General features: G+C 44.4%; 1 protein-coding gene across 13 annotated transcripts in view; it reads left to right on the top strand.

The window, feature by feature from the left end:
• Positions 1-27,548, top strand: part of GARNL3 (GTPase activating Rap/RanGAP domain like 3) — a 164,738-nt gene that overhangs the window by 89,878 nt on the left and 47,312 nt on the right. For all 13 annotated transcript variants that reach the window (XR_015136315.1, XR_015136314.1, XR_015136313.1 and 10 more), the window contains 7 exons: positions 897-1,015; positions 9,671-9,735; positions 12,100-12,163; positions 13,149-13,175; positions 23,270-23,345; positions 23,985-24,083; positions 25,150-25,253. Coding sequence is in view for 9 of the 13 variants with exons in the window: in XM_086325055.1 (XP_086181181.1) it covers positions 897-1,015; positions 9,671-9,735; positions 12,100-12,163; positions 13,149-13,175; positions 23,270-23,345; positions 23,985-24,083; positions 25,150-25,253 (554 nt within the window). In the remaining 4 variants the exon portion in view is untranslated. The remainder of the gene's footprint in view (positions 1-896; positions 1,016-9,670; positions 9,736-12,099; positions 12,164-13,148; positions 13,176-23,269; positions 23,346-23,984; positions 24,084-25,149; positions 25,254-27,548) is intronic.

Raw genomic sequence — 27,548 nt, 5'->3', positions numbered from 1 at the left:
GCCTGGTGCCTGGCACATACCAAGAACTCTGTCATGAATAGTGGTGTACATTTTGACATGAAGGACTCACGTGATGATACATGGAAAGATGAAAACAGGAGCATGGTTAGCAACAGATGGTAGTGAAAATGGTAGAGTAATCACTATGGCAGGATTAGAAATGAGTTGAAGAAATTGCTTGTCAGGCTAACTCGTTAATTTATTTTTATTGATTTATTTGTAGAAGATGTGATACTTGAGCTATTTGATTGGACCCAAATGATATCTTTTTAAAAATCAGACACTGTATTATTCTAAGTTCATATATTTGGCAAGACATATCTCTTTATAAAGAAAGAAATGGAGGGAGAGTTGCTATCTTCCCAATTACTTGAAAGCCTTTGCCTGGAGTAGTGAGAACTTCTGAGAAAAGTGGTGCCATCAGTTTGGATGCCTTCAGTTGCCTCAACTGGCTTAAATTTCAAGGGAGAGAGCAAGAGGCCAGAGATAGGGCAGGCTCTGGGGTTGCTGGAGTCAGAGGCTCAGTGATGTTGTCTGTGCTGGCCCTCCCCAGAGTTACAAGATGGTTGCAATAATTCCAGGCATCATTTCTAGACACCATCATCTCCAAGGGAAAAGGGAAGGCCATCTTCAGCAGTGAGGAAGACTTCTCAGAAACCCCTTGACACACTTCTTCCCTTGTCTCACTGGCCAGAATCGGGTCACGTGTTCATTCCTGAGCCCATACCTGGAAAGCATGATTAGGATAGAGTCGCCAGGTTCTGTCCTGAGCTGGGCTGGAGATTACCATTCTCTGATCCTGTGGGAAGGGCTGGCTTCCACCTGCAGTGCCCACTGCTCTCAGTGCCCAGAGGAGCCAGCTGCGTTTTCACATTCTGAATCCTCCTCTTTTCCAGTCCATCAGAACTACATTGGAAACGATGCCGAGAAGAGCCCCTTCTTCCTGTCCGTGACCCTCTCTGACCAAAACAATCAGCGTGTCCCTCAATACCGTGCGATCCTTTGGAGGAAAACAGTGAGTGTCTGACCTGCACCTGGAGTTTCAGCACCACTCCAGAGTTTAATCAGTGTCGTTGTTGGCTTTTTTCCTACGAGGATTTTTTGAGAGGGCCTATTGAGGATTATTCTGTTCGCAGGAGAGACCTTCATGCTCTGAGTTGAATATCAGCTTTTCCTACATAAGCCACTAAGCAGACATGTACCTCCCCCTCAGTCTCTGCCCTCTGGGAATACAGGACTGTGTTAACCTTTGCTGTTACTGGTACTGAAAGTGATAAGCTGACTCACCTTCAACTAAAAGAAATAAAATTTAGTGGAGTATAATACTGTTACACGGCCCAGTTCCTAGGGGACCCCTGTTTCCACCAGCCAATCTCAACCACTGAATCAGCTGTGCTCCTAGGATTTCTTAGAGGCTTAGCTCCTTTCATCAATATCACGAGGTAGAAAAGCAACCTGAGGTTTAACAAATACCTGCTGCCCACGGTGGGCTCTGGACACTGAGCTGAAAGCAGACTCTTTCAACTCAAGGCACAGGTCTTTCTTTAACACAGGAAAGTTTTTTTATGTTCATTAATGTTGCTTCTTTCCTGTTTTGATTTTTTTTTCTAGTAATTCTTAGATTTGACCTCTGTCTTTCATCTTCTACCTTTTCTGCTTCTCTTGGTCTTTTTTTCTTTGCTTCTCAGAGAAATTTTTAGAGATAATATGGACCCTGGAAAGAGCAAAGCATTGGAGTTAAGCAAAGTAGGGTTAAAAAAAAAAACAAAAAAAAACTCAATAACAAGTTCATCTGGGTTGGATTTGAGAAGATTTCTCATGCCCTCTGAGCCTCCACTTTCTTCTTTGTAAAGTAGGGAAAGTTCTGGGATGTAGCTGACAGAATGATGAGTACTAACAAGACTACATTAAGTGAGATCTTGAAAATTTACCCAGTGTCCCAAGCCATCAAATCTTAAACTGGTTAGATGCCTGAAGGTTAAAACATTTTATTCTTGGATTGGTGAGTACAGCATATAATTTAACAAACAATAAAACAAACCGCACTTAGAAAATGTTAGTTCTCTTATTTGGTATTCCCACTTGATGGGTACCTTTGTTGAAATCCAGTATTTAAATAATCACATGCTGATTTTTGTCTCAGCTACATAGGATATCTAAATTGCTATGTAGATCTTTTTAGAAAAGACACAACAGAAACTTAAAAGAACAGCAATTTTTATATACATATACACACTTTTGCACACATGCATACATAGAGAGCAATAAAGTAGCAACTTCAAAAAGCCCAAAAAGGATTTCCAGTAACCACTACAGAGTAAACTGTGGCTAGAAACTTCTTGTGATGATTAAAAATAGTAATAGTAATAACAGTGAAATCTAACACTTACTGAGCACTTGCCATATGCTAGCTAAGTCCTCTGAATACGTAGGTGTTATTACAGTTTAGGGAGCTTAACCAACATGGCCAAGGCTACATGCCAGTAGGTGGCAGACCAGGCAGAACCCAGGGCTCATGCTGAGCTGTCATCACTGTGCCCAGTTAATCCTAGATGTCATTCTTTGACCCTTACTGTCACTCTCCCTAGACTGTGATCTCCATGAAAGGAGGGGACTTAACTGCTTGGTCCTCAGTATCCCTAGCAGCAAGCCCAGTGCCTGGTACATAGGAGGAGCTCAAAAAATATCTGTTGAATACATTAATGGGATGATTAATGACATGATTAATGACTAACGAAGTCCAGCTTAACCAGTGTACTCTGTTGCTGCTATTTATATAAACATCTATGTTTCAGAAAATTTTAAGCAGATTTAAGGTAAAAATCTGATATAAAATAAAGTTAGATCTTACTCATGAATTATTTCCTGCAGAATTTTGGCCTTACCACTCCCCCGATGCCAGTGCAATTGGGGTTAGTTTCGCCGTCAGCATGGCTGCTCTTGAACCAAGTTTGAATGACAGTTCTATAAGATAGTGCTGGGGGACATGTGCCAGTTTTCCCCAAGAGCGTGCATGATCATCTTTCTCCTTAGCTCCCTACTGAGAAGTGAGGGTACCTTAATCCAAAGCCTCTTATCTTCTGCAGAAAAACGCTGTTTTCTGCCCTCCTCCACTGACTTATTTTATGCTTGCCTACTACAGTATTCCAGTCTCTTCTGGCTTAAACATTCTCCTTGGATGACTATCTCTTCTGGACAAAATCAGCCTTTCGGATTTCTGTCCACTAACCCTGTTCCTCTTGAAGGTGATATTTGGGTGCAATAAGAGAGGGTTTCTGAGACCTCACAGTGGCCGGAGGTCCACCCAGGACCCTCTGGGTTCTTTCTGGTCTCTGTTGTAGAAGAGCAGCCTCTGAGATGTAACTAATCTCCTGGCTTTTAGGGGGTCATTGGAGAACGCCTGTCCGTGAAGTCCTTGTCCTGGCCACTGGCTCCTTGTAGTGAAGTCACCAAATGCAGGAAGCCTCTGACCTGATCTCAGGTCTCTGCCAGTTGCTGGAAGTGCTCCAGCCTCTCGGCCTGGGGCCAGAAGGGGAGGGGCCTGAGCCTTATCTCCAATATCTAATCTTGTTGACCAGCCATGCCTGAAGCTACCCCTCAGGGTGTTCAAACAGGTTCTACCTGAACATCCTCTGGAAGGCCATGTCTGGGAAGTTTGCTAGTCCAGGTGCCTCCAGGCCTTACCTTGATGTCCTTGCGGCCCCTCCACCCCACCCCCATCCAGGTCTGTCCTCAGGAGGCAGGCACCCAGGGCCCCAGGGCCTAACCCCTCAGCTTGCCTGTCTTCCTTCTGCCTTCCTTCCGCCTCCCTTTCAGGAGCCAGGGGTCGTGCCACACTGCCGCTGCCTCTGTCTGGAATAAGAGTTTCTCAATCTGGTCTTCTTCCCTCAGGAAGTAACTGTCCCTTCACTTTCTGGACGGTTGCCAGGTTCTGCGGAGGAAGAGTAGGGCACATGCAAGGGAAAGTTTTGCTTATTTTAATTTCCAAAGATAGTGTCTAGATTACCTTATAAGTTGTGTAAGCGCTTAAAGGAAATGAAGACAGAGAATGATATGGGAGGTTGCCAAAGCAAGCTCGTCCAGGGACGTCTCCTGAGGAGCTGATGTTCAAGAGACCCAGAGGATGCAAGGGAACTGGCCACGTAGAGAGTAGAGGGAGGGGCGGGGGGCAGTCAGAAGGAACAGGAGCCTTCTGGGACGACTCTTGGATGGTGAGAGAAGTCAGGGAGGTGGGATTGAGACCTGGGACCACTGTGGAGTTAGGATGGGCAGGAGCATTCAACCCCCTCTGAGTAGTGCCAGTGCCCAAATCCAGAACTCTTCTCTCAGCCCTGAATCTTGCAGGGCTGGGTAGATGTTCGCTGCCCACTGCAAAGCAGTGAGGAGCTGAACATTTCAAAGCAAGACGTCAGCATGGGGGTGAGTTACTGAGCCCCTGCTGGCCCAGAGCCAGTGCTGGAGGCTGTGGGGAATCCAAAGATGCAGGTGACTCAGCGCTCCCTCCCTCTTCCCTTGAGCTCACATTCTCCAGTTAAACAGAAACACAGCTAAATGTTTAAACCCTGCTCGAAACTGTCTCACGCATCTCTGAATGTGTTCCTTCTAAATGCAAAGGAAAAAAATGATTCACCCTTGTAAAAATTCCATCCAGACAATACAGCAAGTAAAACAGGAGAGGATCAAAATTCAAGTACTCAGAGATAATCACTGCAGTGTCCTTCTTGACATCACACACATACACACACACACACACACACACACACACACACACACACCCCCAGGCTAGGTAAATGGATTGATGTTGACACGCATGCATGTATCCTCCTGTGCTCACTTAGTATAGCTGGATATGCACTTGTACTTGACTCTCCCGTGCGTTTGTTAATTCCACTGAAAACATAGACTGGAAGGTGTTTTTTCTTGGAGAGTGACCCCGGAAAGCCACAAAACAAAGGTGATGGGGAAGAAGAGCTTTACCTCTTTGTCATGAAGAAAAGTACAGAGGCACAATCCCATGAGCCCTGGGCTTTATATCTGTGTTGGCAGCTTGTGGTGATGTTACCAGCATCCAGGCTGGGCTGAATCCTCCCTCCCTATTCCATGGTGCTATACACTTGGTCACTTCAATCATGCCTGACTCTGTGAACCCTGTGGACTGTAGCCCACCAGGCTCCTCTATCCATGGGATTCTCCAGGCAAGAATATTGGAGTGGGTTGCCATTTCCTCCCCCAGGGGATCTTCTTGACCCAGGGATGGAAGCCGTGTCTCCTGCATCTCCTGCACTGACAGGCGGATTCTTTTAGAGTTAAAAAGGGAATTTTACATATGGACCACGTCATAATCTCCTTTGCTAAATAAACGTGTAGTATAAATCCTTTGCAGATTATAAATCTGTTCAGTTCAGTGCAGTTTAGTCACTCAGTCATGTCTACTCTTTCTGACGCAATGGACTACAGCATGCCAGGTCTCCCTGTCCATCACCAACTTCCAGAGTTCACTCAAACTCATGTCCATTGAGTTGGCAATGCCATCCAACCATCTCATCCTCTGTCATCCCCTTCTCCTCCTGCCCTCAATCTTTCCCAGCATCAGGGTCTTTTCAAATGAGTCAGCTCTTTGCATCAGGTAGCCAAAGTTGGAGTTTCAGCTTCAATATCGTCCTTCCAATGAACACCCAGGACTCCTCTCCTTTAGGATGGACTGGTTGGATCTCCTTGCAATCCAAGGGACTCTCAAGAGTCTTCTCCAACACCACAGTTCAAAAGCATCAATTCTTTGGCGCTCAGCTTTCTTCACAGTCCAACTCTCACATCCATACATGACTACTGAAAAATCATAACCTTGACTAGACAGACCTTTGTTGGCAAAGTAACGTCTCTGCTTTTTAATATGCTGTCTAGGTTGGTCATAACTTCCCTTTCAAGGAGTAAGTGTCTTTTAATGTCATGGCTGCAGTCACCATCTGCAGTGATTTTGGAGTCCAAAAAATAAAGTCGTGACACTGTTTCCACTGTTTCCCCATCTATTTCCCATGAAATGATGGGACCAGATGCCATGATCTTAGTTTTCTGAATGTTGAGCTTTAAGCCAACTTTTTCTCTCTCCTCTTTCACTTTCATCAAGAGGCTCTTTAGTTCTTCTTCACTTTCTGCCGTAAGGGTGGTGTCATCTGCATATCTGAGGTTATTGATATTTCTCCTGGCAATCTTGATTTCAGCTTGTGCTTCTTCCAGCCCAGTATTTCTCATGAAGTACTGTGCATATACATTAAATAAGCAGAGTGACAATATACAGCCTTGACGTACTCCTTTCCCGATTTGGAACCAGTCTATTGTTCCATGTCCAGTTCTAACTGTTGCTTCCTGACCTGCATACACATTTCTCAAGAGGCAAGTCAGGTGGTCTGGTATTCCAATCTCTTTCAGGATTTTCCACAGTTTATTGTGATCCACACAGTCAAAGGCTTTGGCATAGTCAATAAAGCAGAAATAGATGTTTTTCTGGAACTCTCTTGCTTTTTCCATGATCCAGCGGACGTTGGCAATTTGATCTCTGGTTCCTCTGCCTTTTCTAAAACCAGCTTGAACATCTAGAAGTTCACGGTTCACGTATTGTTGAAGGCTGGCTTGGAGAATTTTGAAGCATTACTTTGCTAGTGTGTGAGATGAGTGCAATCGTACAGTATTTTGAGTGTTCTTTGGCATTGCCTTTCTTTGGGATTGGAATGAAAGCTGACGTTTTCCAGTCCTGTGGCCACTGCTGAGTTTTCCAAATTTGCTGGCATATTGAGTGCAGCACTTTCACAGCATCATCTTTCAGGATTTGAAATAGCTCAACTGGAATTCTATCACCTCCACTAGCTTTGTTCGTAGTAATGCTTCCTAAGGCCCTTGACTTCACATTCCAGGATGTCTGGCTCTAGGTGAGTGATCACACCATCGTGATCATCTTTTTTGTACAGTTCTCCTGTGTATTCTTGCCACCTCTTCTTAATATCTTCTGCTTCTGTTAGGTCCATGCCATTTCTGTCCTTTACTGAGCCCATCTTTGCGTGAAATGTTCCCTTGGTATCTCTAATTTTCTTGAAGAGATCTCCAGTCTTTCCCATTCTATTATTTTCCTCTATTTCTTTGCACTGACCACTGAGGAAGGCTTTCTTATCTCTCTTTGCTATTCTTTGGAATGCTGCATTCAAATGGGTATATCTTTCCTTTTCTCCTTTGCTTTTCACTTCTCTTCTTTTCATAGCTATTTGTAAGGCTTCCTCAGACAGCCATTTTGCTTTTTTGCATTTTTTTTTCTTGGGGATGATCTTGATCCCTGTCTCCTGTGCAGTGTCACGAACCTCCATCCATAGTTCATCAGGCACTCTGTCTATCAGATCTAGTCCCTTAAATCTATTTCTCACTTCTACTGTATAATCGTCTGTAGCTATTCCCTAGTGGCTCAGATGGTAAAGCGTCTGCCTGCAATGCAGGAGACCTGGGTTTGATCCCTGGGTTGGGAAGATCCCCTGGAGAAGGAAATGGCAACCCACTGCAGTACTCTTGCCCAGAAAATTCCTGATGGCTACAGTGCATGGGGTCATAAAGAGTTGGACATGACTGAGTGACTTCATGACAACTGTATAATCATAAGGGATTTGATTTAGGTCATACCTGAATGGTCTAGTGGTTCTCCCTGCTTTCTTCAATTTAAGTCTGAATTTGGTAATAAGGAGTTCATGATCTGAGCCACAGTCAGCTCCTGGTCTTGTTTTTGCTGACTGTATAGAGCTTCTCCATCTTTGGCTGCAAAGAATATAATCAATCTGATTTCAGTGTTGGCCATCTGTTGATGTCCATGTATAGAGTCGTCTCTTGTGTTGTTGGAAGAGGGTGTTTGCTATGACCAGTGCGTTCTCTTGACAAAAGTCTATTAGCCTTTGCCCTGCTTTATTCTGTATTCCAGAGCCAAATTTGCCTGTTGCTCCAGGTATTTCTTGACTTCCTACTTTTGCATTCCAGTCCCCTGTAATGAAAAGGACATCTTTTTTGGGTGTTAGTTCTAAACGGTCTTGTAGGTCTTCATAGAACCGTTCAACTTCAGCTTCTTCAGTGTTACTGATCAGGACATAGACTTGGATTACCATGATATTGAATGGTTTGCCTTGGAAACAAACAGAGATCATTCTGTCATTTTTGAGATTGCATCCAAATACTGCGTTTTGGACTCTTTTGTTGACCATGATGGCTACTCCATTTCTTCTAAGGGATTCCTGCCCACAGTAGTAGATACAATGGTTATCTGAGTTAAATTCACCCATTCCAGTCCATTTTAGTTTGTTGATTCCTAGAATGTTGACGTTCACTCTTGCCATCTCTTGTTTGACCACTTCCAATTTGCCTTGATTCATGGACCTAACATTCCAGGTTCCTATGCAATATTGCTGTTTACAGCATCGGACCTTGCTTCTATCACCAGCCACATCCACAACTGGGTGTTGTTTTTGCTTTGGCTCCGTCCTTTCATTCTTTCTGGAGTTATTTCTCCATTGATCTCCAGTAGCATATTGGGCACCTACCGACCTAGGGAGTTCATCTTTCAGTGACCTATCTTTTTGCTTTTTCATACTGTTCATGGGATTCTCAAGGCAAGAATACTGAAGTGGTTTGCCATTCCCTTCTCCAGTGGGCCACATTTTGTCAGACCTCTCCACCATGACCTGTCCGTCTTGGGTGGCCTTACATGGCATGGCTTAGTTTCATTGAGTTAGACAAGGCTGTGGTCCATGTGATCAGATTGGCTAGTTTTCTGTGATTGTGGTTTCCGTCTGTCTGCCCTCTGATGCCCTCTCTCAGTACTGGGGTTTCTCTTACCTTGGACATGGGTTATCTCTTCACGGCTGCTCCAGCAAAGCACAGCTGCTGCTCCTTACCTTGGATGTGGGGTATCTCCTCATGGCCTTCACTCCTGACCTTGGACGTTGGGTATCTCCTCTCGGTCACTCACTGCTCCAGTGCCGCGTGGCTGCCACTTTTGGGAGATTATAAAGAGGCTAGCCTTGTCTGTCCTGGGTGCTTAGACATGGGACTGAACCATTCAGGCAAGCCTTCCTTTAGTCCCTTTCCTTCAGCCAGTATTGACTGAGTACTTTCTATGAGATAGTCACAGTGGGTACTCATTCAGAGAGGAAGAAACAGACTTTAAATAAGTAAACACAGAAAAATATCAAAGTATACATTATGAAAACTTGGAAAGCGCCAGATGATTTCTAGTTTGAAAAGTTTTTGACCTGGAGGAATCATATTTGCATCCTATTGAACACATAGAGACTGTTTTCTTATTCTGATCTTTGAGGCTGATCCAGTTCTTGGCTCAGAGACCAAACCCCTTCTCTGGTTTAGGCAGCTCATCTGCTCATCACAATGCCAGAGACACCTGAGACCAGCAGTCCAGATGCTTAAAGCGTAAATGCCTAGGGGTTGGAAGGATGGGGGGTGTTGTTGAGCCTGTGCTGTTGAGCCTGATTAAGAATTTTTCCAACGTAGGATACATTTATTCATATATGTGCCTCTTAAAGAAACATGAACAAGACTAGTCATGGGTTTCTTTTATGTGACGAAGTAAGACTCTTCCAGGGATGGAAATTGCCAAGCTTCTCACTGGTTTGCTGTTTTGACTTTCTAGGGTACTCAGAAAATATGCCTTCCTTACAGCCCCACGAAAACACTTTCTGTGAAGTCCATCTTAAGGTGAGTATGTGTGAGCAGAAACCCAACAGCAGGCAATCATAAATGGGTTTTATCCTATGAGCTTTCTGATGTCAGCTTGCTATTTCTGTGGGCCTTGGCTATATACTAAACATTTTGCTAAGCACTTGGCACACAGTACCTAATTCAGTAGTCACAGTAACCCTGTAGGGCAGGTAGTACTATTATCCCATTTTATAGGTGAGGAAATGGAGGCCTAAGAGGACAAAGCCACAGCTGCTGTGTAGTGGAACTGAGGCTCAAGTCCAGGTCTGGCTGGTTCTGAAATTTGCTGTCAAGCATTTCCGTCCTGCATATGTTGCCTGTTTCTTTCCTGCACGTGTGCAAATACTTTGATTTTGTAAAGAAAATCAAGAAATATTTTTTCCTTTCATTTTTCTTGTTGGAAATAGAAACTCAGATGTCAGCAAATGCTTCTCAGAGAAGAACGTGCTTTTTCTTCACCAAACAGAAAGCTAAATGAATGGAAGGAACTGCTCACTTCTCGGCACTCAGCTGTTTCTCATGCCCCCACCTTTCCACCTCCCTCTATTCTTTCCCCCATGTTGGGTGTCAGCTTCCCCTTGGCAATGTGGCCACTCGGGTCAGCCTGGTGCTTTGTCACCAGCTAAGATGTTACAGTAACAGCAGCTTCTGTTTGTCAGGCACTGTGCTGAATGTTTTACAAGCATTGTCAGGAAATCTTTAAGCCAGCTCCATAAAGTATATCTATTATTACCACCTACTACCACTACTCTACATAGGAGGAATTGGAGCTTCAGAGAGGTGAAGGGATTTTACAGAGATCTCACAGCTGGTAGACCACAGTGCTGGGATTTAAACCTAGATCCGTGTGACTCCAGGGCTTGGGCTGTCAACCACTAATGTCACACACTAGTCCTGTGTGACTCTGAGAGCTTATCCAGGTGGCCTGGTAGTTTAGTCTCTATTCATCTGCAACCAGGTGGTGGTCAGAGATGGCATTTTCCATGTTCCCACCTATTACTGTTACTTGGCAGCATGTCTCTTACAGTGATGAACTTGACTGTCCATTAGTGATTGCAACTGGCTGATGAAAGGGTCCTGAGATTAACAAATAAAACATTTGTATCTTGTTTTCAAGCTTGATTTTGTCTTTGAATTGCAGACCATCTCCCCTCTGCTGTAGGCCCCCTGGTTTTTCTCCTGGCCAGTCTGAAGCCCGAGCTAAGAATGACTCCATGGAGAGGTTAACCTTTTTGTTGAGCACTGAAGTGTCTTGCTGCTTCTAAATCTGAACTTTAAGAGTCATACTTTGAATTATATTGGCCTAAATTTCTGAAAATCCTTTTATTTTCTTCTTCTAAAATGATGTTTCTCCAGCTCCTTTCTTCTGTATATTTAAAGACTGGGGATTTCAATGAATTTTAATTTCATTTAGTTATCTGAGGAGACCTTCACTTTTCGGCCCACCACTCATAGCCACAGCAAGCTGCAGCAAGAAAGTATTTTAAAGTTGCAAAGATTAAAATTTCTACAGTTGCTGCCAATGGAAAAAAAGATATTCTCTGTTACAGTCATCAACTTGAAAACTTAAAAATTAAAATATACATACTATTGGGTCAGATAAGCTGAGTTCAAATCTTGGCTTCATGACTTAACAGCTTTGTTATCCTTAACTAGTTCTTTAACTACTGAGCCTCAATATCCTCATCCTCAACGTGAGGATAAAATAGTACTTGCCTCATAGAGATTGGATGAGATAATCCACGTGAAATATTTAGCAGGGTGCCTGGCATATAGTAAATGCTCTGTAAATATAGCTTTTAGCTTTACCTTTCATTTACAGATATGAGGATTCTTGCTGAAGAGGTCAGGGATCATTTTGTTCAATTACCTTGTTTTGTCCTAGAGGAACTTAGCTCAAGGAAATTCAAGTTGCTTGGTCAAAGCAAAACATAAAAGAATAATCTTGTTAAGAACAACCTTTTGTCCTTAGTGAGAGAGGAATTACCAAAGGAAGAAAGACATGTCAGGTCATCTTAATTACATTTCATCTTATCATTCATTACTATGTAAATGTCAATGGATCTCTTTTTTTGGTAAATAAAGGTAAGAATCATGGAGATTAGCCAGGGTTGCCTACAGCAGGTGCTCCCCACTTCTCCCTTCTCTCTGAGTGTGCTCAGGGGCAGCCTCTGAGGTTGGTTACTCAGATATGTTCCTTCACTGATCGCTCCTTGTTGGCTCCTACCTCCTTTGGCCCCTCTAGAAATCCAGCTATGATCTTCTAGGGTATAATACTTGGCTTTTCTGAGGACCTAAGACTGGCTCCACATTATTTAAGTTTCCACCACACTGCAGCTCACTCTGTCCATTCTATTGCAGTGCCATGAATCTGGACAAATTCGAGAAAGGCCCCAGGGAAATTTTTCACCCTGAGATACAAAAGGTAACTCAGAACTTTGTGCTTCGTAATTGTATAATGTGCCCACAGTGTTAGAAATGGCAAATTATCAGTGATTCTTAGCCTAGGATCCCAACCAGAATCACCAGTGGTTCTCATCATGAAGAACTTCCCACCTGAGAGTCCGATGGGAACTGACTAAGATGGAGGCTGGGAGTCTGTCATTTTCAGAAATTCAGAGGATAGCAGGCATCCAGAAAGCTGTCCTGTTTTCTTAGGACTTACTGTTAAAGGAAATCAGTCTGCCTTGGGAGAAAAATGTTTAGAGTCATAATCAAGGTAATGGTCCATCAGAAGAATGGCAACTAGACTTTTGTCTCGCAGTTGCAATCAATTTCGCTTCTAAATTCTCCCCTTGAAACTCATAAATGCAGCCATCACTAACAGTGTGACAGTTGTGTGTCAGAGCTGAGCTTCAAGGAGCTGGCCTGCCAGGTGGGGTGAAATGGGAAGAGGTTGGAGAGGCAGCCTGGCTGGGTTCTGTCCGGGAGGCAGCAGGCAGCCAGTAGAATCATCCTGCAGAGGAATATCTGAAAACGAGATATAGCAACCTTCTGCCTATTTATGTCATACCTCTATGCCTGTTTTCACCAAAGACACTGTCATACTCTCCCTTTCACTCATGAGCTTCCCTTCTATCCTCTGTGTGTGTCCGTGTGTGTGTGTGTGTGTGTGTGTATGCATGCATGTGTAAAACTTACCAGCAGTAGTTCCCCTGTTGTAATCAGGTGTCTGTAGGTTTCTCTTAGGAAGCTTGAGCAACCAGCTTCCAGCATAGGGAAAAGAGTTCTGACAAATCACTGGATCCAAAAAGTACACAGTATAAGTAAACTTTAGCTTAAAAATGGAATATTTTGAGGTGGAGAAAAGTGGTGTTAGTGACAGAAGATGAAGCTTGGCTTTCACAAAAAGTCAACATAAAATGATCACCATTAATCCTGGACTTGACTTTTTGAACTTCATTTGACAGGACTTGCTGGTCCTTGAAGAACAAGAGGTAAGTAGTGTTGCGAGATGCCGGGTCCTGCTACCCCACCCTGATGTTTGTCAATGAGCTTCCCCTTCACCAGGAACACAGCCTTTCCCTCAGGCACACCTCTCCGTGGATTTGCACAGCGAGTCTCTTATCACTGAAAGACTTGACTGACATATTCTCTCTGGTGTATTTCAGAATTTTCTTTGCAGCTAGCCATAAAGATAGAGAAACAATCAAGCTGCTTAAATCTGCTTGGAATCATTCAAATTTTAATCCCATGATCAGGGTGAGGAATGAGGTTTTCATTTTCGTTCAATTAAAGCTGAGGTACTTTGTTAGCACATTTAGAATGCCATATTATGTGCATGTTTCTATTCCCTGTTGTCCCACTTGAAAAAGAATGTTAGGTTTTACAAGTGCATGATTAACGTAGAGAAATATCTGAAATACTATCACTCAACAGTTGAGTATTTACTCAATGAGAGTGTGTGTACACTGTTCCTGTTGGTAAACGGCAGTATCACCTGTCCAGTTGCTGAGGCCAGACTTGGAAACATCCCTAATACCTCCTGTCTCTCACACCCCATCTAATCCATCAGCACATTCCGATGACACTGTTTCAAAACATACCCCTGACTCGCACGCTTCTCAGTGCTTCCACCACCACCACTCTAGTCCATCGACACCAGTCCCACCATCTCCCACCTGGATTCTGCAGAGCCTCCTGCTCTTCTGCCTGCTTCCTCTCTTGCCCTCTCTTCTAGTTTTCATAGAGCATCCAAACATGGTAAGCCATCTGCTCCCTTTGCTCACAACTCACTGGCTTCCTATCCCACTCAGATGAAGCCCAAGGTCCTCACTGCAGCCTGCTAGGGCCTGTGTAATAAGGCCATCCTCTGCTCCACCCTCGGCTCCACACTAGCCACTGGCCTCCTGCTTCCTCGTCTGCAGGAAGCCTGCTACTCCCACTGCAGGGATGCTCGTCCCAGACGTCTCCTGGGTCACACCCTCTCTTGATTGGCATCTCTGCTCAGGGAGGACTTTCCGGTCCCTTAACTAAAATATCTCTCACCCACTGCCCTTCTACACTGTTTGTTGATCTTCTTAACACATGGATTTCATTTATTCAGTTTTTATCTGTCGCCCCCACTAGAACAGGGACTTCTTCCATTTTTCTTCACTGCTGTATCCTCAGAGCCTAGAATAGTACATATAGAGGACACAGAGTAAGTCTTTGGTTGAATATGTGAATTATTCATTGACTGAGTGAATAATGAAATCGTATGATGCCATTGAAAGAAATGAGGTAGATCTTTATTTACTGACATGGAAAGATTTCCACAACGTAGTACTTACCGAGGAAAAAACAATTTGTGGGGCAATACAGTATAAGCCTAGTTGTTTCTGTAGGCAAAGATTTCTATGTATATTCATTCATTCCTTGATTCAACAAATGTTTACTGACCTCTGACTGTGTACTATTTGAGGCGTTGGGGATACATTGATGAACAAGGCAAGGTCCCTTCTTCATGGAGCTACAATCTGCTGGGCTGAGACAAACTAAGCAAGAAAATAAACAAGCATAAACACAGTCCTACTGACAATTCCAAGAGCTCTGGGGAAAGTAAACAAGATAGTAACACAGCATAAGGAGTAGATTTTACCCACTGGCCAAACAGAAGGTTTCTCTGAGGCAGTGACACCTCATGATTCCTGAACATGGCAATGTAAAGTCGAGGAGGGAGGCTGAGCGGCTGCCCCCCACATTGTTGGCAGGAGTCGCCATGGGCAGGTTAGTGGAAGTGTCGGGCAGGATGTGGCAGAGAATGGGCAAAAGGAGACATCTACATTGTAATCTACCTATTATCCGTGTACAATCATGCTTGTTGCTGAAGAATCCATGAACTCCATGTGTAACTTGTAAAAGGCAAAAGATAAAAGTCATACACATTTCTGATAAACATTTTAAAAATGCAAAAATTAACAAAAGATATAAGCAAAATATCACCTAAAATCACAGAGAAAACTAGTATTGGTAGAGTATCACATTTTGAGATATATTTTCTATATTTTATCTAAGATTAGGGTTATACCATGTATAGTTTTTAGGCTTCCCTCATGTCTCAGCAGTAAAGAATCTGCCTGCAGTGCAGAAGCCGTTGGAGATGTGGGTTTGATCCCTGGGTCAGGAAGATCCCCTGGAGGACAGCATGGCAACCCACTCCAGTCTTCTTGCCTGGAGAATCCCATGGACAGAGTAGCCTGGAGGGCTACAGTCCATAGTGTCACAAAGAATTGGACACGACTGAAGTAACTTAGCACGCATGCATGTATAGTTTTTATGTCTCAAAATTCCTAATTCATAAATATTTACTGCACACCCACACAGTACATGCACCTGCCCTTTGTGACAAACAATACAGAAGTGTATCAGTGGAAAACAGGAAGGAGCTTCTCTGCTGGTTCAGACAGTAAAGAATCTGCCTGCAATGCAGGAGAACTGGGTTCAATCTTGGGTTTGGAAGATCCCCTGGAGAAGGGAATGGTTACCCACTCCAGTGTTCTTGCCGGGAGAATTCCATGAACAGAGGAGCCTGGCAGGCTACAGTCCATAGGATCACAAAGTGTCAGATACGACTGAGCAGCTAAGCACACATACACGTCGGTGGGAAACACGAATGCTCCCCCACTTCACCACTTCCACCCTCTCTTGAAGAACCCCTGTTGCTGTTTGGTTTATTCTCTCGTACTTATCTTTGAACCTCCCAAATTTTGAAAAAGGAGTAGCTCATCTCTTTATTTCTCAATTTTATTTCCTTACCAAGGGCATATTTGCTAGCAGCACCAAGGGCACTCATTATAATGTACTTGAGGAGGTGTGACCAGTGATTAGCATCCTTCATAGCCTCCTTGAGAGCTGTGTGGCCAAGGCACTCTTCTTTAATCTCACCCGCTTCTTGAATTTATCCCGGTTCTTCCCAATTATAGTGATAATCAGCTGCAAAGATGAGCAGGGAAAAAATAAACAACACTAGTGATGTTTCTGAACGGTTGGCTATTTGGTAAAGTGTTGTTGGTGTCCTGAAATCCATTGTGTGGAGAGCCTCCTCTCCCCCCGGCAAGAGAAAACATGGTGTCCCAGGCAACACACATGGAGGGGTTGACAGATGTGTAGGAACATGTGAAACACGGAAATATGGAGGCATTGCCCAGACAAGAGTAACGAGGAGCTGAGGGTATCCAGTGCTGAATTAAGACATCGTATCTTGATTCCAAAATATTCTTTTGGAATCCGTGGGGCTTGTTGTTCAGTCGCTCAGTCATGTCCGACTCTTTGTGACGCCATGGAATGAAGCACACCACCTGTCTTTCGCCAGCTCCCAGAGCCTGCTCAAACTCATGTCCATTGAGTCGGTGATGCCATCCAACCATCTTGTCCTCTGTTGTCCCCATCTCCTCCTTTATTCTTCCCTCTCATACTTCACTTTCCTCAGAAGAAATATAATTCCTAGCATACTATTAATTCCCCAAAATGTGACTATACGTTGGTTTATAATCATGTTGAGTTTTGTCTCATAAAATTTGGAACTTAAAAATGTAAAGTCCCATACAAGTAGGAATTACAAATATGACCTTATCTCTATGGTGAGTGTCTGAGCAGGATTGAAGTCCCGAGAAAACCAGTTCCCACGATTCCCTCCACCAGTCACCTCCCTCCAGGGGCCCGGGTATGGTCTTGAGACTTTGCACTCCCAGCCATCCCGCAAGGCCCCCTGCTGCATGTAGCAGCCAGCCTCATGAAGCACTGATGACAGCAAGTTCAACGCTGTTAAAATATGACCCGTGATGGTCAGGTAGCCCCAAGTCAAGTGATGCCCTCCTCAAATAGCCCCTCATAAAAGCTATCTCCTCCAGAAATACCGTGCATTCTGTTTAGTGATACCTTGATTTCTGGAGATAGGAGACAACTCTGTTAGTCACTGACATCATTTGGGAAGCCCTGGAAACAAAATTACCTAAATGAGACTCTGTAATTTCAAGTGCTTACCAAGGCCTTGCAACACCAGTCTTTTGGGAGCCTCCACCTGAAGTGGAGGCTGAAGTGATGCTGAAGCTGAAACTCCAATACTTTGGCCACCTGATACAAAAAACTGACTCACTGGAAAAGACCCTGATGCTGGGAAAGACTGAAGGCAGGAGGAGAAGGGGATGACAGAGGATGAGATGGTTGGATGGCATCACCAACTCAATGGACATGAGTTTAAACTCCAGGAGTTGGTGATGAACAGGGAGGCCTGGCGTGCAGCAGTCCATGGGGTTGCAAAGAGTCAGACACGACTGAGTGACTGAACTGAACTGAACTGAACTAAACTGAACTTGAAGTGGACGGGGTCCTCTCAGCAAGGATGCTGGTGCCAATGACAGAGAAGCCCCAGAAAAACTTTCCAAAGCTTCAGTCAGTGATCAGGCAGCAATGGACCCTATTTCTGCTTGTAACTCTCAGCTTCACTCAACTCAAAACCATCCTGAGAAGACTGTGGCCCTGTGTTGAAAAGAGCACTGCATCGCAAGTCAGGAGCCCCGACTTCCAGCTCCAGTCCTGCCATCCACTTAGTCCCAGGCTTGGGCACATTGCATCTTCCCTGGGCTTCAGTTGTCCTGTCTGTAAAGTGAAAGCGTGGATTCAGTGGAGCATAGGGCGGTTAGTTCATGGCTCATCATTTCAGTCATTGACCCAGTACTTCTGCCCTTGGCTTGCTAGCTGTCATCCCAGCTGGACATGACCCTGAGCTGGTTGCTTCTGCTGTTTGGGTCCTCCAGTCCAGTGATTCTCAGACAGGGGCCCCTGGGCCAGCAGCATCGCATCACCTGTGGGCTTGTTGCAAATACAGATTCTTGGGCCCTACCCCAGACCTGTGGGATTGGAGGCCCTGGGATTGGGACCAGCAATCTTTATTTTAACAAGCCTCCCAGCTGATACTGATGCCTGTTCAAGTTTGAGAACCACTGCTTTAATCCCTGTGCTGTTATTCTAAGAAGGTTATCTGTCAGACCCCAAACCACTGTAGGTGCTTGTTAAGGGACCACTGAGAGTGGAAGAGGTGTCAGAGTCATGGAGACATATGATCGCTATCATCATTTCCAAAAACAGAGAAAGAAGAGCTACAAAAAAAAAAAAAAAAGAACCCCAAAGTGACAGGGTTCCTTGTCAAAATCCCAAGAAATTTACCAAAAATACATTTATATGGAAGAGGTGACCATTTGGACATCACCAGATGGTCAACACAGAAGTCAGATTGATTATGTTCTTTGCAGCCAAAGATGGAGAGGCTCTATACAGTCAGCAAACATAAGACCAGAAGCTGACTGTGGCTCAGATCATGAACTCCTTATTACCAAATTCAGACTTAAATTAAAGAAAGTAGGGAAAACCACTAGACCATTCAGGTATGACCTAAATCAAATCCCTTATGATTATACAGTGGAAGTGAGAAATAGATTTAAGGGCCTAGATCTGATAGATAGAGTGCCTGATGAACTATGGAATGAGGTTCATGACATTGTACAGGAGACAGGGATCAAGACCATCCCCATGGAAAAGAAATGCAAAAAAGCAAAATGGCTGTCTGGGGAGGCCTTACAAATAGCTGTGAAAAGAAGAGAAGTGAAAAGCAAAGGACAAAAGGAAAAATATAAGCATCTGAATGCAGAGTTCCAAAGAATAGCAAGGAGAGATAAGAAAGCCTTCCTCAGCGATCAATGCAAAGAAATAGAGGAAAACAACAGAATGGGAAAGACTAGAGATCTCTTCAAGAAAATCAGAGATACCAAGGGAACATTTCATGCAAAGATGGGCTCAATAAAGGACAGAAATGGTATGGACCTAACAGAAGCAGAAGATATTAAGAAGAGGTGGCAAGAATACACAGAACTGTACAAAAAAGATCTTCATGACCCAGATAATCACGATGATGTGATCACTGACCTAGAGCCAGACATCCTGGAATGTGAAGTCAGGTGGGCCTTAGAAAGCATCACTATGAACAAAGCTAGTGGAGGTGATGGCATTCCAGTTGAGCTATTTCAAATCCTGAAAGATGATGCTGTGAAAGTGCTGCACTCAATATGCCAGCAAATTTGGAAAACTCAGCAGTGGCCACAGGACTGGAAAAGGTCATTTTTCATTCCAATCCTAAAGAAAGGCAATGCCAAAGAATGCTCAAACTGCCGCACAATTGCACTCATCTCACATGCTAGTAAAGTAATGCTCAAAATTCTCCAAGCCAGGCTTCAGCAATACGTGAACCGTGAACTTCCAGATGTTCAAGCTGGTTTTAGAAAAGGCAGAGGAACCAGAGATCAAATTGCCAACATCTGCTGGATCATGGAAAAAGCAAGAGAGTTCCAGAAAAACATCTATTTCTGCTTTATTGACTATGCCAAAGCCTTTGACTGTGGATCACAATAAACTGTGGAAAATTCTGAAAGAGATGGGAATACCAGACCACCTGATCTGCCTCTTGAGAAATCTGTATGCAGGTCAGGAAGCAACAGTTAGAACTGGACATGGAACAACAGACTGGTTCCAAATAGGAAAAGGAGTATGTCAAGGCTGTATATTGTCACCCTGCTTATTTAACTTATAGGCAGAGTACATCATGAGAAATGCTGGACTGGAAGAAGCACAAGCTGGAATCAAGATTGCCAGGAGAAATCTCAATAACCTCAGCTATGCAGATGACACCACCCTTATGGCAGAAAGTGAAGAGGAACTAAAAAGCCTCTTGATGAAAGTGAAAGTGGAGAGTGAAAAAGTTGGCTTAAAGCTCAACATTCAGAAAACGAAGATCATGGCATCCGGTCCCATCACTTCATGGGAAATAGATGGGGAAACAGTGGAAACAGTGTCAGACTTTATTTTTTTGGGTTCCAAAATCACTGCAGATGGTGACTGCAGCCATGACATTAAAAGACGCTTACTCCTTGGAAGGAAAGTTATGACCAACCTAGATAGCATATTCAAAAGCAGAGACATTACTTTGCCAACAAAGGTCCGTCTAGTCAAGGCTATGGTTTTTCCAGTGGTCACGTATGGACCACTGAGAGTTGGACCAGTGAGAGTTGGACTGTGAAGAAGGCTGAGCACCGAAGAATTGATGCTTTTGAACTGTGGTGTTGGAGAAGACTCTTGAGAGTCCCTTGGACTGCAAGGAGATCCAACCAGTCCATTCTGAAGGAGATCAGCCCTGGGATTTCTTTGGAAGGAATGATGCTAAAGCTGAAACTCCAGTACTTTGGCCACCTCATGCGAAGAGTTGACTCATTGGAAAAGACTCTGATGCTGGGAGGGATTGAGGGCAAGAGGAGAAGGGGACGACAGAGGATGAGATGGCTGGATGGCATCACTGACTCGATGGACGTGAGTCTGGGTGAACTCCAGGAGTTGGTGATGGACAGGGAGGCCTGGCGTGCTGCGATTCATGGGGTCGCAAAGAGTCGGACACGACTGAGCGACTGAACTGAACTGAACTGAACTGTGGAAAATAAGTTGTATCTGACCACTTGTGTTTCTTTCCTCATTTATTACACACAGAGTTGTTCCATGAATATTTATTAACCCTCTCCAAAATACCCAGCATGGTAGTGGGCCCTGGAGATTCCACAGAGAGCAAGATATGTACCATCCCTCCTTCATGGGACTTAAGTTCTAGTGGTGCGTGCGTGCTCAGTCGCTTCAGTCGCATCTGACTCTTCGCAACTGCCAGGCTTAGACTGCCAGGCTTCTCTGTCCATAGGATTCTCCAGGCAAGAATACTGGAGTGGGTTGCCACGCCCCACTCCAAGGGATCTTCCTGACCAAGGGATCGAACCCAGGTCTTCTTCGTCTCTAACACTGCAGGCAGATTCTTTACCACTGAGCCTACAGAGAAGCCCAAGTTCTAGTGGTAGAAACAGACAAATATGCAAGTTCAATAAAAAGAATTACAGAGTGTGAATAGGCCTATTAAGAAGATAAACAAAGGGCCATGAAGGAGAATAACAGTGCAGGGAGGGTGACCATGTTAGGAGATCAGGAAGTCCTCTCTGAATTGACAAGTGAGCTGAGACCCGAATGGTGGGCAAGAGCCCTGGGTGGAGGCACCATCCTGAAAGCTACCTCCCTCTTCCTCACTCTACAGAGAAAACCACTAGATAGAAAATTATTACTACTGATGGGTATGTATCTGTCCTTCAGATGTACTGGGGACAGAAGAATGTTTAGAAGTACAGCCTTAGCCCCTTGGCTTTTCAGAGTTTGAATGCTCCCAGACCAGCCATCCTGAATTCTGTGCTCTGCCGTGACCCACCCACCTCTGACCCATTGGCAATACTTTGTTGTTGTTTAGTCACTAAGTGGTGTCGACTCTTTGCAATCCCATGAACTTCAGCCCACCTGGCTCCTCTGTCCATGAGATTTTCCAGGCAAGAATACTGGAGTGGGTTGCTATTTCCTTCTCCAGGGGAACACCTTGATGGAGAAATGGGCTAAACCTCTCTAAATTTGGTCTTCCCCTAGATGACTTGAGAGATCCCCTGCAAAGGCTTGGGAAGGAGAAAAGTAGGTTAGGTTCTGCCAAAGGCTGGGCTTACCCTGATTGCTTCCCAGGCCTCAGGAGTGAAATGGCTTGCATTAAAAATCCAAGTGGGGTATAGTTTCTTTTTTGGAGGATAGTGTTATTAATTTTTTTGATATTAATTTTCTTTTAATACCAAATCACTATAATACTGTGTCATTTTTAAACATTTTAATCTTAATGGATTCCACTCCCTAGCTGTTTCCAACAGCAACAATCTACAAGGCTAGTTTTTCTACAATCTCAATAGTTTCCACATTCCCAAGGCCAAGTCTACTCATACTGCCCTTGCCTAAGCCCGTGACAGGTTGGAGAAGAGGAATCACAAATAGCCTTCCCTCCTTCACCTAAGAATTGTGCTCTTTCTCTAGGGCCTATTTTCCAGAAGCGACCTCTGAGTTCACAAACGATCTCTGTGAGGTCAAACGGCAGAGGCATCGAAGGATGCCTTTTTCCCGTACGGCCAGCAGTATTCTACTCACCTTTGTTCTTTGTTGGCTCCTTAACTGGCAACTGAGAATCCCCTCATCAGACAGCCTTGCAAAAGTTGGTCTTTTCCTACCTCAGATTTTTGTTTTAATTATGCAATGTTTCAGGCACACAAAAAAAGCATAGACTATATATAATGAAGACCTATGAACCTGTTACTCAGTTTAAGAAAAAATTATATGAAAAACACAATTGCAGTACTTTCATGGTGGCCTAGTGGTTAGGATTCTGGGCTTTCACTGTGGTGACCCGGGTTCAGTTCTGGGTCAGGAAAAATTCTGCAAGGCAAGTGGCACAGCCAAAAAATAAATAAATACAATTGAGCTCCCTGATCCTATTCTCTCTTCCCTGTAGAAGCTGCCATCTTGCATTTGGTATTTATCACTCCCACAGCATCTGATTTTAATCCTACATTTAATGTTGAGGATAGTAGACTGAACATTTATACTGGCTATTTCCTGATTGCCTTTTTCTCCCCACATCTGTTTTGTGACTTCTTGAGATTAAATAGCTTTAGGAGTTGGGGCAAATGAGCTTTTAGACCACATTGTCTTCAGTTTCCATTTCTATTTCTAAAAGAGTCCACGAGTTTTTAGCCTGAGATTGTTGGGTTAAATTTTGAATCACCCTGAGTTCTCTGCTAGCTGGGTTCCAGACTGCCACTGCTGGGCTGATCGGAGCATGGTGCCAGTCCTGTGAGCTCCTGGGGTCTGTTTACTTTGAGCACTGTTTTGCTGCAGAATGGACCTGGCATCCTGCAGGCTCCATTGGTAATGAAATTTCCAGTGAACTCACAGAAGAACACAGGGTTTCCTCATAAGCTATAAAAATCTATAAAAATCAACAAATAATTGTTGTTAATATGGGTCAAAATTGCAATGGAGGGGAGGAGGTAATCCAGCAAGTCGCCACTGAGGTCCCTGTAGGGTCCCTAAATACCAGCACGTCGCATAACTGTGTCTGCTTTGGTGAGAAAATTAAATCCAGCACCTTTTGTTGTCTCATTGTAAGGGCTCTGTGAATTTCAAGTTTGGGGTTCTTTTTGCCAAAGACGGCCAGCTCACAGATGATGACATGTTCAGCAACGGTGAGTGTCTCCCCCTTTTTCTAACAGAAACCCTGCCCCACCTCATTGCAATTTAGACAATTGCAACTCATCTTACCCGCTCAGTCTTTAATGCAAAGAAACAGCCAGTAGTTTTTATGAAGCTGAAGGGTAAATTTTCGGGGTAAATTTGGTAGGACATATGTTTTCCCAGTTTCGTTCATTTGACAAATATTCATTGGTCACTGAATCTGTGCCAAGCACTGGCATGGGGGATTCAGTGTAACTGGAAAATTACATGGGGATTTGTTATCTCAGAAGCAATGGGGAAATTTTTCTCTGTGATTTTTATGCTTAAGAGAATTAGAAAATGGCCCTCTTTTCCTGTTATTTAGCACTTTTCATATTAGAGGCCTGTTCCTTATTAACAGGAGTAGTAATGATGTTTTCCTTCTGCATTACTAGATCCTTGTGACCCCAGCCTGGCAGCACTCAGGTTGCTTAGACTGAGTCTGTAGTTTTTCCTTTCCTCAGATTCTGGGAACTGTGGGCCTCCTGCACAGTCTCCAGAAGAGGGAATGTCCGTGGAGCCTAGTTAATCTTCAAAGGATTTCAGTACATAGCTAGAAACTAGGACCTTGTGGACACTGCACTTTGTTCACACTTGACCTCTTCTTACAGAAATCGGAAGTGACGCTTTTCAAAAATTTTTAAATCTGCTGGGTGACACCATCACTCTCAAGGGCTGGACAGGCTACCGTGGTGGTCTGGACACCAAAAGTAAGCTTGCCTCCTCCTCCATTCTGCTGTGTTTTGTAGAAGTTTTGTTTGCCAGCCTTATCTGAATTTGAATGTATACCCAGGGTGGAGTGTGCTGTCTTATAACTATACAGCATTTATGGGTTTTTTCTTGTGCTTGCACTTCTGTCGTTTTATCTGCTCTTCACAGCCAGTCCTGGAGGTAAGCCAGACAGGTGATGTGAGGCTCACTGGCCTAAATTTGATAAACTTCAAATCAGGTATCCTGAGCCTCTGGGGGCCTCGTCTCTCCACCAGCCCATGCTGAAGTCAATTCACAAATTCTGAATACAGGAAGGTCAGGCGGTTTGTGAGAGCTGCCCTGAGCTCTCCTTATCCACCTTAACTGGTGGATGCTGGGATAAAGTATTCAGCCCCAGTGGTCAGGCCCAGCTTCCCACTCCCATGACCCCCCAACAAGCTCTGTGTGCCCATGGTCACTCCTGGAGTCCATCAGCCTCATTTCCCTTTCCTGGGATAATCTGATAGACACCCCTAGGAGTTAGACACTACTTTTATCTCTATTTGCAAATTTTAAGAAACTGAGGCTCAGAGAAAGGTGAGGTAATGTGTCAGAAGGAACATAGCTAATGAGAACTCGAATCTGAGTCTGCCCAACTCCAAACTCCATGCTATTAGTCAGTATACAATGCTGCCAGGGATATAGCTCCTTTTGTTTTATGGACATGATAATTACTTGTATGTCATCTTGTGTTCATTTTGGCCTGGACACCAGCAGTAACTAGAAGGCAAGGAGTTGTAACATGCTGTCCTTTGGGGCTCGGACTTCTCATGATCTCCTCTGCTCTAAGCAAGGCATGAATGAGACAGCAAGAGAGCTTAGAGGGGGATGAAGAGGCCCCCACGTGGGCAGTAGCCTTGCCTCAGCTGGAGAGGGATCCGTACTGTTGCCTCCACTCAGGTGGATGATCATAGGATCTTTGGAATGTGCTAACTGTGCTGTATTCCTCTAGCCTGCAAATAAAGACTGTTTCCTTACGGCCTCAGAACTCCCTGTGCCCACTAAATGCGTATTGTATTTTTACAGATGATACCACAGGGATTCATTCTGTTTATACCATCTACCAAGGGCATGAGATCATGTTTCATGTTTCTACCATGTTGCCGTATTCCAAAGAAAACAAACAGCAGGTACGTGTGAACACGCAGAACATTCAGCAGTGACCTCAGTGTGGAGAGCACATTGCTAACTTCATAGAACCAGAGACTGTGGATGTTCATACACGAGCTGAATTTCAGGACCAGTTTGGGGATGTTGTTTCCAGTCTGTTTGCTTGCAGTTTCACCAAGGCTTAGGAAGAACTACCCTTACTGGTGCTGGCCCCTTCAGGAGATAAAGGCTCAGACAGTCATGCACCTGTGTGTCTGTGTGACCATGTGTGTGTGCCTGTGTGTGAGTGTGGTTTTCTAGACCCCTGACAGACGGCTTTGCATATACGCATCCTGTGACTTCTCTCCACGTGCCTGTGTCTTGTCAGAATGGTTGCAAGCATTTTTTCAGGTTAATGCAGGAGGTTAACACTGACCATTTCCCCAGTGGCCTGTGCCCCGTTGCGGAAAAAACTACCTAAGAACACTCTGCCACTGCAGAGATTAGCCGTTTCCAGAGAAAACTTGCCCATTTGATGAAATCCAGATATAACAAAAATACATGCTGCTGGTTTTTTAAGGATTTGGGGGGTTCCATTTACCTTTGTATGAGATTCTTATCCTTTTTTTACACATTGAAGGCATCTGTGTAAGTAAATATCACAAACATGAATCGACAGTTGTTCAGCAAAGATTTGCAAGAAATGTGAACCTAGAGCCAGTACGTGAGCGCTAAAAGGGATTTTTTCTAAACACTTATAATCCTTATTTCAATGAGATTCCAGTAGGAGAAAGACACAAAGCAGATGGTTGCGCTAAAAAGTGATGTTATGATCATGAGATGTAGCGATGCTTTGGGGACATGCAGGTGGTGGGCTCAGGAAGAGCTAGTTCTGTTTGATGGTTTGGGGCCTGGAATAAGGAGCTGGTGGATTGTCTTACAGGCAGTGGAGACCCTCTGGAGAATTTAAGCTTGCTCTGATTTTAGAAGGCTAACTGGCAAGGGACAGGCGTAAGCAGGAAGTGCCTCGGCCCAGTAGGCTTGCTTAAGTGTCTAAGAGTTCCTTTCTGCAAGCTTCTTCCCTTGTGTGGCTGAGGTGACCTATATTATCACTACCAGGCTCCACCTCTTACGAGCTGAAGCTCTTAGGACCCTGGGTTCACATGGAGAAGAGAGACCAAGCTGACCCTCCAACTCATCATGAATTATGTTGACCTCTTACATCTCAACAATGCTAGGGAAAAAATTCCACTGAAATATTTCATAACCCTCCTCCTCCCCCAACCCTGACCTTTTCAGCCCCGTACATTCACTAAAATAGCCTGTGTCCTGTGACAAATGACGGCATTAGCCGGAGACAGGAGGAATGAATTTGACAGTTCAACCTTTGCCCAGCTCCAGACTTTAACCTTATCTTTTTGAAGGGGCTGTTAGCATATTAAGAGAAAACAGGCTCACCAGGAGCACTGAAATGTTCCCAGATAAACTCTGGTGTTCTCAACATCTTGGCTGGATCTGTGGGTATGCTTGGGCCTTCCACTTGCCCAGCATCAGTAGATGTGAAGAAAATCACAACTATGAACCTTCTCTCTGTTACCAGAAACATAAAGCAGTGGGGAAGAGAGCCAAAGAAGTGCAGAATGACAGTGAACCTTCTCGGTGCAGAGAAGGACCAATAACCGCAAACCTCTCTCTGTACCTGCCATGGTCTCTTTGGGGCCTAAGGTAACGGTCAGAAAATCTTGGTGGCTCATAAGATCTTGGTGGCTCTTTGATCTCCTAACATCTAAAACACTAGTGGGACAGTCTGAGCCACATCCCAAATCTGATGTAAAGAAACAAACTTTCACAAAGATTTTGTAGATTTTGGTTTTACAATAACTCCTTCATCTCTTTCTTCTATCACCGAAGTAAACCACAGTGGGGGCAAGGAAGAGGGTATTGATATTTGTCTTTCTGGGGCTTATCTTCTCCCTAACAGCTGTGATGTCCTCGCCCCTAACACCCAGTCTCCCAGTGCTCCAGAACCTGACTACAGCTTTCAGGACCAGATAAAAGCACAGGCTCTGTGTCAGCCCTGGGCCCAGCCCCAGCTCTGCCTCAAAGTGGCTCTGGGATCCTGGACTCTTTGTGTGTGATGACAGCCCCAGGGCTCAGTTCCCAGCTCCTTTCTCTTCTCTTTCTATACTCACACACCCATTCATATCCCATCCCATGCCCCAGACACCCAAACTTACATCTCCAGCCAGCCTAGGGGGAACTCCAGACCAAATATGCAGGCTTCTTGACGCCTCCCCTGGGCTCAGCGTCTCACACCCAGTCTGTCCAAAGCTGAA

The sequence above is a fragment of the Bos grunniens genome, chromosome 11 (genome assembly GCF_055505025.1).
Source record: "Bos grunniens cultivar Pamir isolate PY7600 chromosome 11, Bosgru_T2T1.0, whole genome shotgun sequence".
NCBI lineage: Eukaryota > Metazoa > Chordata > Mammalia > Artiodactyla > Bovidae > Bos > Bos grunniens.
The sequence above is the reverse complement of the archived record's forward strand: the minus strand, read 5'-3'. Positions and strand labels throughout refer to the sequence as shown.